The sequence below is a fragment of the Podarcis bocagei genome (genome assembly GCF_964188305.1).
Source record: "Podarcis bocagei genome assembly, chromosome: 9".
NCBI lineage: Eukaryota > Metazoa > Chordata > Lepidosauria > Squamata > Lacertidae > Podarcis > Podarcis bocagei.
The window spans coordinates 55,911,161-55,924,861 of NC_138134.1; the positions used below are offsets into that span (position 1 = coordinate 55,911,161).

The 13,701-nt window shown below is 41.6% G+C and overlaps 1 protein-coding gene across 1 annotated transcript in view; it reads left to right on the forward strand.

The window, feature by feature from the left end:
• The window catches only part of COL25A1 (collagen type XXV alpha 1 chain), a 320,962-nt gene that overhangs the window by 211,666 nt on the left and 95,595 nt on the right, over positions 1 to 13,701 (forward strand). Inside the window, exons 8-9 of the mRNA XM_081208237.1 lie at positions 9,987 to 10,058; positions 12,111 to 12,218. Coding sequence (XP_081064363.1) covers positions 9,987 to 10,058; positions 12,111 to 12,218 — 180 coding nt within the window. The remainder of the gene's footprint in view (positions 1 to 9,986; positions 10,059 to 12,110; positions 12,219 to 13,701) is intronic.

The window sequence follows — 13,701 nt, forward strand, 5'->3', positions numbered from 1 at the left end:
TAAGAACATGAATTGTTCCCAAAATATTATATTCATTGCCCTTGAATCTTCCTGTCACCCTCTCCTGCCACATCACTGCAGTGTACCACAAACTTTGAAAACCACTGGACTAAACCATAATTTAGCATTATAAGAATTATTGTCGCCTTCCCCTGGACTTGAACGCTCCCCACACCAGCATGGAGGAGTTGGGAAGCTTGTGATTATTTACAGCTTGTCATGCCATCCAAAGCCAATTGCAATTGTGGTTAATTTTAACTATGGTTGGTGGGAATGAGCCAGATTTAAACCATAGTGTAGTGTAAGCTGACTTGTTTTCACTAACCATAGCTAAGATTAGGATTTGGATGACACAACAAACTATAATTAATTTTAAAATGGAGATAGAAACTCCTGATCTCCTTGTAACCATGCTTGAGGTAGAGGAAGACATCTGAGGCTAGACTCATTCTCATCTGAACACAGTCTTACTCCAAGTAAACATTTATAAGATTGCACTGCAAAGACTCTTACCCATGTGAAATCAAATGTCATTGCCCAAATAATTCATTTTAATAATTTTTAAAAGTAAATGCTAAGAGACATTTTTTTAAAACTTCTCAGAAGTCAGCCTGTATAACTGGTTAACTGGAAGCGTAGCTTGATGTGTGTTAGTTTTGAAAAGTATTTGCATCCAGTAGTTTGGAGTGGCAGGGTGTTTCAGGATGTCAGCTGAAGGTAGTGATAATTCTAGCACCAAGATCAAATATCCCTCACAATATCACAGCCAATGTGCAGTTCTCAGATTGTGAACAGCTGAATTTGATGTGAGAGTTGTGCCACAAGTTGCAGCATAAGAAGAGATCTCTTTAGGACAGCAATAGAACCTTGTTTGGCTCAGCTTTTACCTGTTGCATTGCTTTGTTCTGATGCAGTAGCAACTGTGGAAAGATGGAAGTCAGAGACTCAGTTTCATATCCCTGCTCTGCCCAAAAACAAAAACTTCCCCAGCTGTTAGGGGTAGCAGTCTCTAAGTGAACTGAATTGCATACTGATGGGAAAGGAGAGCTTATACCATATCTGAGAAATGTGTTTCTCAGAACCTGGCCATAATAATACCAGATGAAACACATTGTGTTGCTTGGCTTTTGTGCATGATCCTACCCTTTGGGCAACTTTATCTTGGCACTGAAGTGCAGTAGAGAGGTGGCAAGCATCTACTTCCTCTGGCAAGTTTCCACAATGGCACAGACAGTAAATTGTTTGGGTTGGACTGTATGCCAGCTCCCTCGGCCAATAAAGCAAGATGAGCGCCGCAACCCCAGAGTCAGTCACGACTGGACCTAATGGTCACGGTCCCTTGATTAGGTACTTCCAGAAAGCCCACTTCATTTTAAGGTGCTTTGTAGACTGAACAAATCTGCTTTCTACCTCCCATTCACTATTAGGATACCTCCCCACCTTTTGACAGAAGTGAATGAAATTTGTGTGCTAGTAGGCCCTACACCTGCTAGTATGAGGCACACTAGCATTGCATGGAACACACATTACAGCATTATTTTCAAAGTGTTGATCTGGCAACCTTTCTACCTTCCCTGAAGCAGAGGAAGTGGAGAGACAAGAAGGTGGAGGTGTGAGTTTCGCATGGCCTTTCCTCACAGAGCTAAGCTCAACTTTCAAAGTGAACAGAAATTTGCATACTAGTAGGTTCCATACACCTCTCTTTGGGGTAGCAGAGGCAGTTCAGAGACCAGGAGTGGCAGCAGTGGCTGCCCAGAGGACTCTCAAGGAGAGGAAGCTGAGGAAACACTCCACAAGGGAGGGTATTTGAAAAAGGGTGAGAGGCTGCCATAACTGGGCTTCTGAACCCCACAGGGGTGCCACAGAAAGAATGTAGTTGGTCAAGGGAGCCGTGGGCTCAAAAAGGTTGAAAACCTCTGGCCTATTTACAGGAGAATTTCATTTAGGGTATTGCAGGTCAACACCTACAAGTGAAACTGACTTAATACATATTAAAGTCTCCTGAAGAGTTATTCTTTTTGTAAACACTTATATCACCAAATGTCTGAAGAGCTCTCCATCAGTTTTATCCTGAAGAAGGGAGAATTAAGCCAGACAGTTCTGTGAACCACCCAATGCACAGCTTCTGTTTACTTCAGCTGTACTTGGAAATCTTTGCACTAGAGAAATTAGCAAGCACTTCCAATATTTCAAAATGACTTTTACTTAAAGAACCTTGGCACTTGAAGATCATTCATAATTTATTGTCCAACCAGAGCAGTAATTAATGAAAATAGACCTTGAGCATGCACTAAACGGCTCTAATTGAGTATGTTAATCTATTTCCTATCCCCTTTCTGCAAATGATAATAAAGCACTACTGCCATTCAGTTCTGATATAGAAAAGATTTATTGTTTATCAGGTCTCACAATCATTATCCAGCAGCTGACTTTAAATTAGTTTTGGGGTCTAGGTGCAATAAGAAGCCACACAGGGTGCATACTTAACTATTTTCATAAAATTATTTTCTCCACATGGAGTGTTCCAAGTAAATTTTTTTAACAGCTGGGGCTGTACGCAACTGATAGCATCTTTCAAATGTCTTCAGCAGGAGGGATTAAGTTCCAGAAAGTGAAGGCATTCAGAACTTTCTTTTATTATCTTAACCTTTGTTAACTTAAGTGATTAAACAGATTATTTTGCTTTGGTAAAACTGTTAGGACTCTCTAGTTAATATTCTTGTATGATTAACCCTTGTTTTGCCTCTGATTGCCTCTCTAACGCATGAGCAGATGCTCAATAATAAAGCAGAAGTAATAAATTCTGCAGCACTTGTAGTGGTTTGTGATTCATGTCTAATTCATCTTTACCACAGTCCCATGCCATGCCAGGTTTATGAGCACGTAGTTGAGGCTGAAAGATACTCATTTGGCCAATCCATTTAGTAAGTTAGCAAACCTCTGATTGGGCTGTTGAACCCAGAATCGAGTTCCTATGGGAGCTAACCTATCAGAAAGTGCTCTTCCTTTTCAACTAGCCACATCATATTATATGTGAATTGCAGTCCTCCCACAAAAAACAGCTCCATTTGGTAGAATGCTGTTGCAGGATGTTGATAGTCAACCCATCGTTATAATTAAACATCTACTAGCCAATTTTGAGTCCAACCCCCACAGAGGTACTAATTCACATAATTAAAATTAGGATTGAAAGAATGGTGCCCAGAAACGATTTGCAACATGAAAAGGGTAACTTTTCAAGCTAACTAAAAAGTTTCCTGAAATACCCCCTGTCCGTAGTGCATCGTGTGTGTGTGTGTGTGTGTGTGTGTGTGTGTGTGTGCTGGTTTCCTGATGACAGCTCTACTCTCCTGAAAGTTTGGAATAGTTCTTTCGCTTCCCCATAACAATGAAATAATCACACAGTGCATTAGATTTGGCAAAACGATGTGTGGTCAGTACATCCTTAACAGGCATTGCCCTTCAGGGTGAGAAAATGTTCACTAAATGCACTCCACTCTTGTTTCAAGTCTTAGCCCTAATTAAGCATATATAATGATTACTAGTAGCAAACATGATTTTATCAGGAAGACATCCAGAGCTACTTGCTTTTATGTCTTCATAAATAATTAAATAGATATTGGGATATGTCTTACAAAATGAGTTGCAAAAATTGGTTGTTTGGAGCAAATGGTTGAGAATGTGTTATTTATTCCTCAGTTGGAACTGAACATTTTATATGTTATAAGGCACACTTCAGATGGGTTTGTGTTGCGCTTTGAAGCTGATAAATGTGAAATATTGGAAGGGGGATGTAAAACTGGCAAGATGGTTGATTCTTTGTATATGATGAATTGCCCAGAGGTTTTTAGCATTATTGGATGGTAGTGGACTCTCCTTCATTGGAGGCTTTTAAGCAGAGGTTTGATAAGGCCACCTGTCATGGATCCTTTAGTTGAGATTCCTGCATTTCAGGGGGTTGGGCTAGATGACCCTCAGGCTCCCTTCCAACTCTGCAATTCTACGATTTTGTGGAATGGACTGAAACTAGGGCTTGACTGACATTAATCTAAGAAAGCATATATTTGTTTATTTGCATGCATGTATTGGTTTCCCCCCCCATTGATGTGAGCACAGTTCACTGCAAAATGATAGCAGTAGAATAAAACATGAATCAAAATGTGTGTGAGATGCATTTATGACAACTTGACTATGCACCTAGGTGAAAAAATAGTAATAGTCATAAATTATCCTATGAAGTTTTAGAGTGCTAGATCTGATGCTCTTCAGCGTCATCATTAATTATTTGCATGAGGAAGTTCCATTATCCAAAACTGTTTACTTGTGGATGATGCAGAACTCTGGAGGAATGCAAATACTTTTAAAACCCAAAGACGTCTCATTGGAACATTTATTCCCTGCCAAGGCATGAGTAGAAATAGATCACTGAATGCCACATTTTTTGAAGAGGCTGCATTGCTTACAAAACATTCCCTTCCCCCTCCCAAGAATACAACCATTTCATATCAGATTATTTCTTATGACTGCAAAGTTTCCAAGAAGTGACACCCTCCATTAAAATTAAAGCTCTGCTTTGAATGAATGCACATGTTGGGAGGAAGAATGCCCTTTGGCCTTCTCATACTCTGTGGTGTATTGTTGTTTTAGTTTGGCTGCTGATGGAGAAAGCAGCAGTTGCAATAAAAGGGTTTATATAAAGCTCCTGCTGCGAGTCTTTGGCAATACACGGGGAACGATGCAAGACACTATATTCCCTAGAGCAGGTACAATAATGAGCACCCACCTGAGAGATTAATTGGAGCTTGAGGTGGTCGTAGGGCGGGGAGGCCATCATATAATGTGTCAGGATCACTCTGGCCTTCAGCTCGAGTGATCTGATGTGAAATAGTAGCAGCTGGCTGCAAATGTACGAAGTGCAAGTGAGCAGCAGGTGGCAATTCCTGCCTTGTTTGCCAGATCTTCACAGGAATATGTAAGCTTGTGCAGCAAGGTCAGGAGCAAAAGCAGACTTTGCTGTTTCTACCCTGAGAGGCACAGTAGATAGGCAAAGGTTTGCTCACAGCCGGCAGCGTTCACAAAGGAAGCTACACAATATATTACCGTGTTGTAAATATGCAGGGAAATTATGAAGTGCTGTCTGTGGAGCAGTTATCCAAAGGTAGTCACAGCAAGCCTCCTACAACAGGAACTTCCTGCACAGATTGCTTCATTCCTGAAGGAAGGGTAGCTTTCTTAGGATTGTTGCAAGTAGCACATCTATCACATTTGAGAAAATGACAAGCCCAAGGAAGTCCAAGAGACGTGCTCCAGTATCCTCTGAGATAATGGACACTGAAATGACTTGCAAAGTTGGGCAAAGAAGAACATAGGAGAGCACAGGAAGCTGCCTCATTCTGGTCAAGCTTACTGCCCATCTAGCTCAGTATTGTCTGCAAGATCTCTAACAGAAGTCTTTCATATCACCTGCTGTCAGAACCTTTTTAACTCAAGATGTAAGCATGTGCTTTACCCAGAGGTGTACTCAGGGCCATCTTACCCATAGGCGCTAGGGGTGCGGGGCACCCGGGCACCGGGCTCTCAGGGGCACCAGGCCGAGAGTCCGGGGCCCAAAAGTTGAGTCCAGGGAAGAGCCCGCCCGTCAGTTGGATTGCTGCAGCGGGCTCTTCTGCTGCAGGCACTTCTGTGCTGTGAGTTCGGGGGTGACCGAGCCAGAGAGATGCTGAGGCGGCCAGCTGGCTCCGCCCTCCTGCACACCTGGGACTGGGCAACCTGAGGGGGTGGATCTTTGCACCCCGGCACTGCATATGCTTAATACAGCCCTGGGCATACCTAGGGGTTGACAGAACTGGCCCCACCAGGGCACAGGCACAGGGGTGGTACAAAATCACCTATACAGACTATGGAGTGCATGACAACAGGCACTGTCATGGTGAGATCAAATGTAGGGAAAGATTCCAGCACAAAGGCATGCAGTTTTTTCCCACCCTCATTCCAGACACTTTGAGTACTTGGGCTGCATAAAATGTAGCAATTTCTAATGCAGCTATTGCAGTAAAGTAATTTTGGGGGGGAGATGGGGCACGACACTGATACAGCACCTTGCAAAGGGTGAAAGGGATCTTAGTTATGCCTCTGGCTCTATAACTGAGCTATGGCTCCTACCTAGAGCCAGGTGAGGGAATCCACAGTGCAGGAACTATGAAGTCCCAAGCTGTAAGGGAATGACTTCTTTTTTCAACCATTGCCATCCTTTCCTTTCTCCCCACACTTTGTATTTCCCTCCCATTGGTTCCATTTATGGGTTTTGGAATCAGTAGGCCAGCTTCAGAGTTGGTGTACTTCCCACCCCTGTTCTGGTTTTTGGTTTTTTTGATTGGGCAGTTCTAAATTGGCCCCCAATCCCCATCTCTGTATTGCCTTCTCAGGTATTGGAGCACCACTGACAGTGGAAGAACAATGGTAGTAGACCTTTCTAATGTTACTCCAAGGAGGCATCCATGTACATACCTCCTTCTCAGAAGACAGATCTTCCTCTCCACCCACTGAGGGGGTGATGCACTATATCCTGTGGTGCCTACAATGACTGTACGATTGTTCCATACACAGCTAATCCTGCAGTATAAATTATGGTTGTAAATCACTGAGCTTAAGAACAATGCATAGTACATCAGACTAAGAACTATCTACTCCACCATGTTGTTTCCAACTATATCCTGGAAGATCACAGTCAAGTAATGGGGGCAATAGGCGTATTCTTTGATCCCAGAATCTGGTATGTAGAGGTGAAATGCCTCAGTACATTTAGATTACCTTTGGCTATCATACGTCTGTGAACTCACCTAATCCTTTTTAAAAGTCATCTAAATTTGTGGGTGTGCCCACGTGAATTTTATCAATTTCATTATGAAAATTCACAGTGGATATTCTTGAGTTACATATTTGCAGTTGTCAAGGTTTCTGAATAAAAATTATCCTGTTAAAAAGATGTTCAATTTCCCCCTAGAATGGTCATTTTAATTAACATTACTTTTTAAAAGAAAATTGATCCGCTTTTAAAACCGAGATATATATATATATATATTCTTTGGACTTAGTTTCTGTTTTTATTCAGTAAGAGTTGAAGCTGTAACGTGCAGAAAAAGGCTAATGAATCACAGGCATTCTGGTTATCATAAGAGGGGGGAAAGAGGTGGATAAATCTAAACAACAAGGGCTGGGAATCTCAGGCTCTGGTTCTGGAGGTGGCCTCAGCCTCCTCTATCCAGCTCCTCTCTTGGCCACACTGCTCCCCATCCCTTCATCCCACCTTCGTCCTTTGCTTTTTCTTAGTGGGAATGCCTTTCTTAGTTGCCAATGCCTTTTGAGTAGCTGGATAGAGAAACGTGTGCATTCGGTATGTATATGTTGAAACCTCCGATACGAGTGTTTCTGCAATGCAGCCCCTGTACAATGTTAAGAGTCACATCCATTACTCTGAGCACTTTTACCTCTGGTCTAGCCTACTACAGTGGTACCTCAGTTCTCAAACGTAATCCATTCCAGAAGACCATTCGACTTCCAAAATGTTTGAAAACTGAGGCACAAAGGGCTGGCTGCAAGTTCAATGGAGAAAATTGAAAAACACGCAGCAGAAGCCATTCGACTTCCAAGGTGTGTTCGAAAACAAAAGCATTTACTTCCATGTTTTCAGCATTCGAAAATCAAAATGTTCAGCTTCTGAGACGCTTCAAAACCGAGGTACCACTGTACCAGCGTGTGGGTTTTGGAAGGTTCCTCATAAGGGACTATGGCTCTTGCGCCAATTAAGTTCCACACCCCTGTTCTTCAACACATATACTGAGCAGTAAAATTAATGAAAACTCCATCTAGTTTGCTGTTTCTGTAAGTAGGGTTTCTTGTCCTCTGCTTATCTGAATTTGGAGGGGAGGGTTATTTTATGTAAATGATATGTATTCAAAACTTTTGGGGGCCACAAGAGTGTTTTTTTAAAGAAGTAACCAAACCAAAATATTTGCTTTGATCTTTTAAAAAAGTAATCCTCTCTCATTCCATAGAATTAAGTGATGAATCGCTGAACCAAAATTAATGGAAATGTGTAAGAGCAAACTGATAGGAAAGGCCTTTGCTTTAACAAAATTATTTTAAAACACTCTAAAGAAGAGGTGGCGCTTCTTGATTCCCTTAAGCAGAACTTTATGAGGAAAAAATAGGTGTTGGTAATGACTTACACTAAGAGTAAAAAGCAAAGGAAAAAGCAGGATCCTGTGGCAAATCAGACGTAATCTCAGGGGCCCACTGTGTAACATTCTGCCCTGAAGATTATCAGAGGACATTTTTCACCTATATTGCAAAGGTTTCTGGCCTCTAATGCACCCCTCCTTCTCAATCATCCAGTGCAGTACTCGTGAGGTATAAGAAGCTGGGTGCTCTTGTCACATCTGACAGCCTTTTCTGATTGTGTAAAGGGTGTTAAAATATAGCAGTGAGCCAGTCAATGGGAAATGGAAGAGTTGAACTTCATCATGTACATGAAATACAGCTCTATACGTATCGAATGTTGCTCTCAATTGTTTTTTTAACACTCTGGATCTAGTATTAGTCCAATGTCCAGTGTATTAATGTCTATAAATACTGTCAGTTCATGTTCTTTGTGTTGCATGCTAAAGAGAGGATTTTAAAATGAAGTTAAAAAGATCTGTTGTTTCAGAGTTTTTTGCCTACACGGCTCTTGTGGCCTTAGCTTAACATATGCTAAAAAAAAGAGGTGTCTTTCTCTCCTGCTAATGTACTAAAAACTAATGAATATTCACAATTGTGACCTGTTGTTGTTGTTTTTTAAAAATTAAAAAATTATAATTCTGAGTGGCCTTACTCTTTCTTGGACCCCTCAATAGAAAACAGAATCTCTAACAGGCCACCCTTAGCAACAAAAATAACGATAGAGATAAGAACCTATTAAATGTCATGTCTGTTATTAAGTTGTTGTTCTGTGTGACGTTTTGTGTCGTGTTATTTTGGTACCATGTGTGTGTTCCTAGGGTCTGCCAGGCTTTCCCACAGTTGCTGCTCTTCACAGTAATCAGATCCTGACCGTCAAGGTTTGTGGCTGACTTGTACCAGCTAGCCAGTCTTTCTGTATCAGCATAGAAGTGTCATGAATGCTTGCTTTGTTTTTGGAAGCGGGCTAGCCCACCCTGCATATCGTAATTGTCATCACACGTGCTGCTTCAGTGCTGTTGTGCTATCCAGGTATCAGTGGAACTACCTGACGTATGAGAGGGCACAAGGCTAGGATTATGTATGCTGGTATCTCTGCCAGCTTCCAGCCGTGCGTGTTCTTAATGAGAATTTTCTTAGCAGGAACTGTATTGAAACTCTGCTTGTAAAGGGCACACAAGGATGCACAATGCCTCAAATGAATCTACGTCAAAACGCTAAGGGTAATAATGCAGTTTATTATGCATTCATGGCTTCATGTTTTCAATTTTTTCAAGTATTAAGCAGAAATGATTTAAGCTATCTATGGACCAGCAGACTCAGTATGTCATTTTAATGGCATCATTCTTCATGGCACAATATGCTGTTTGGAAAGTCTGACTAAATGCTGAACTGGTGCTTTGTCCCTAGGAATCTTTGCTTGTGAAGCATAATAAAGGTGTTCAGTGTAGTTCTAAATCTTGACCAAAAAAGAATAAAAACCATAGTTGCAAGAGAAGAGTAAGCTTGACTTGCATTACCTTTGCATTCATTAGGTGGCAATGTAATGAATAGATGATTTCCTGCTCGCTCTCTCTTTAGATTAGTGCTGCAATTCCTTTAAAAGAAAGCATAGATTCCTTTATCGGACACAAGCACCAGTTGTTTATTATATTTGCCATTGCAAGTCTAATGTATATATTTCTATTTCTTTCTTGGGGCCTTCTGATGTCTATTCTCCAATTCTTTCACCTCTGAACTTCAACCTTTGACCTCACCTGCCTGATCAGATGGTGTTTCCTAAAATCAATCATGGGTTTCTCTCTGCTGATCAGCAGCTCATTAAACGCCGCCTCATTAAGGTAGTGCTTAATCTCTCTCTGCACCTTTTGCCATGCTTTTGCTTGCAGCTGATTGCTGAATTGTAAATACTGCTGAACCACATTGTTCATAATGAAATGGAATTTGTTTGTTTGTTTGTTTGTTTGTTTGTTTGTTTGTTTGTTTATTTGCAAAGGGCTAGAAGACACTGCATGGAGCTTTGCCGTAAACCACAAAATTAATTTTGCCAACTATTTTCTGTTAGCTTTTCACTGGAAACTGGACAGAACTTAGTATTTTTGAAGAGGAATCATTGTGATTTAACGGTTCGTTGCCCAACTAGATTAAATTATTCCAATGTGGATATATTTGAAGCTGTAAATGTTGTTTCTCAATTGTCGCTATAAAATGGCTGCTAAAGAGAGATTAAATATTATTGCTGTTTGATTTATAGCATGAAAAGTACTGTACAGCTTTTCAACAAGGCAGTTATATTTCAGAGCCTGCTTAGAGCTCAGTCAGTGTCGCTTGCTGGGTCTCATGAACCAGTTTTGTAAGCTGCCCATAAAAGTTTTACGGCCTCCACACAGGTCTAATCACTCAGTCTTTAAAATGAACATGCTGGCCAAGTAAACATTTGCCCCTTTGCAGAAATCATGGGCATAGCCAAGGGAGGGCAGGGAGGGGCAGCTGCCCCCCCATAAATAAAAATAAATAAAAATACATAGCAAACTGAGGTTCTGCCTCCCTGCCCCCCTAACAAAAGTCCTGGCTACTCCCATGGCAGAAATGTATCGGTAGAATTTTGCAAGTTTGTGTTAAACATTCCTGCATAGTGTCCTAATGCAGAAAACAAACTTCACAAACTGAAGTCATCCTAATGTAGGTAGTCAGTGTACAATCCCCTAGACCTGCATATAGCATCTAGATCAAGGGAAGTAATAGTGCCACTGTATTCTGCTCTGGTCAGACCTCACCTGGAGTACTGTGTCCAGTTCTGGGCACCACAGTTCAAGAAGGACACTGACAAACTGGAACGTGTCCAGAGGAGGGCAACCAAAATGGTCAAAGGCCTGGAAACGATGCCTTATGAGGAACGGCTAAGGGAGCTGGGCATGTTTAGCCTGGAGAAGAGGAGGTTAAGGGGTGATATGATAGCCATGTTCAAATATATAAAAGGATGTCACATAGAGGAGGGAGAAAGGTTGTTTTCTGCTGCTCCAGAGAAGCGGACACGGAGCAATGGATGCAAACTACAAGAAAGAAGATTCCACCTAAACATTAGGAAGAACTTCCTGACAGTAAGAGCTGTTCGACAGTGGAATTTGCTGCCAAGGAGTGTGGTGGAGTCGCCTACTTTGGAGGTCTTTAAGCAGAGGCTTGACAACCATATGTCAGGAGTGCTCTGATGGTGTTTCCTGCTTGGCAGGGGGTTGGACTCGATGGCCCTTGTGGTCTCTTCCAACTCTATGATTCTATGATTCTATGTGTAATGAGGCACTATGCACATGGTTATAGGCTGCACTAGGTTTCTTTAGGGCTAGGAGTGTGGATTTGATCCTGTCTTTGTATCCAGAACCTTAGGTGAAAGTCCCATTTCAGACGGCTGACACTAGCATCTTTCAAAGCATATTCAGCAGCAGCCTCACATAGAGTACATTGCAGTAATCCAAGCAGGAAGCTTGTGAAAACGCCGATAACTGAGGCCAAATCCTTGTCTGAGGGGATCAGCCACAGCCAGCTTACTAGCGTATGTTGGCCATGGTCCTGGTCTCTGCTGCCACCTGAGAATCCATCAGTAGTGCCAATAAGTTCTTTGAGGCTGAGAGGTTGGAGTCCAGTCCCCTTTTCTCCACACACAGGTGCTGTGCTGTCAAATATGACAGCACCAACCGTCTTGATGGTTCTGCACACAGCTGGATCAAGATCCTTGTTTAGCATATACTTTGAGCTCTTTTGCCCCTTCACAAACTCTTCCCTTGAATATCGCCTCTCTGTCTCTCTCTCTCTTACTGTGTTTTGTGCAATTGAGAGCTTATGTGCTAAGATTCGAAAGCTGTCTACTAATGCTGATTTTACTGACTGGTCTTCAGGGTGACCAAGGACAAGCCGGACCCCCGGGGCCTCCAGGGCCTCCTGGACCAAGGGGTCCTCCTGGAGATACTGGCAAAGATGGCCCTCGCGGAATGCCTGGCTTACCGGTGAGTCAGCCATCCATGTGTGTTAATATCATAGACGTAGAAAGGCTTCTTATAGCTGAGAAGTATTCATTATCCATGTTTTGTGAGTGGAATTACAGATGCACATTGAGAATGTGTGATGCTACTTGCAGATACAGTGTGACTAGGCACTGTAATATACCGTATTTTTTGCTCTATAAGACTCACTTTTTCCCTCCTAAAAAGTAAGGGGAAATGTGTGTGCATCTTACGGAGCGAATGCAGGCTGCGCCAGCTATCCCAGAAGCCAGAACAGCAAGAGGGATCACTGCTTTCGCTGCGCAGCAATCCCTCTTGCTGTTCTGGTTTCTGGGATTCAGAATAATTTTTTTCTTGTTTTCCCCCTCCAAAAACTAGGTGCATCTTGTGCATCTTATAGAGCGAAAAATACAGTAATAATAATAATAATAGTGGTGATGGTGTTTAATTGTTTTTTTTAATTATTGTTTTGTCAATGTTTTTAGCAATCTTGTTTTTTTCCCCTGCAAGTCACCTAGAGTTCCATCAGAGGAAAAGGCAGGTATAAGTAATAACATCAGAAATAATACTCAGATGCCCTGGTCTTCTATCTTCAATACAGATTGATCTTTCCAAATAATTTTAGATAGCTGGCTGGCATTCACTTTATAGAACTGCTACGCGGCTGTATTGCACTCATAGCAAAAGCATTTCTGCACAACCTTCATTCTGAATAACCTTTAAAAAGCAAAGGCATTGCATTTGATTTTATAGCTGCTTCTTCAGTGATAGTTAACATTAAGAGAAGATAAACAAATAGTCTTTAATTATTAATGTATGGGTGTTTGATTTCTTATTGAGTAAGAAAGCATTTTTATTTACTTTTAGACCAGGGTGACTAAAATGTGGCCTTCCAGATGTTGCTGGACTCTCAACTCCCATCAATGATGATAGTTGTAGTTTTGCACCACCTGGGAAGCAGCCCCTCATTTAAGCATTTATAATTTGCTCTTATGTCACCTGACTCATTTTCAAAACATTGACAGATTTGTCTTCCAGAGGACGATGACTATTGACTTAAATCATAGCACCTTATAATCCCTGGCCTGATACGTACTTGATCAACTCTTAGATCTGATTCTATGTCTAAAATGAGAACTGCCCTATAACACTTAAAAATATTGCTACATGCCACCCAGCTAATTAAAGAGCATATCCTCTTAGAACACTGCCAGATCTGTGGCACATAGAATCTAGTCACATTTCTGTGAGCACCAGCGGCCAGGAAATTCTGGTAAGCAAGGCATAGCAGGTGCTCTCCAAATGGTCACAAATTCGTCAATAGATATTTCACTGCAATATAACAAAGAGATAGTTGGCATTAAAAGAACATAGGAAGAGCCCTGCTTCATGCAATTGCCAATTCAGTGCTTTATGGAAGCCCCAAAGCAGGCACAGAGATGGTTTTATACAAACCATTTTGCAGTGTGCTGATTAAGCAGTGTAT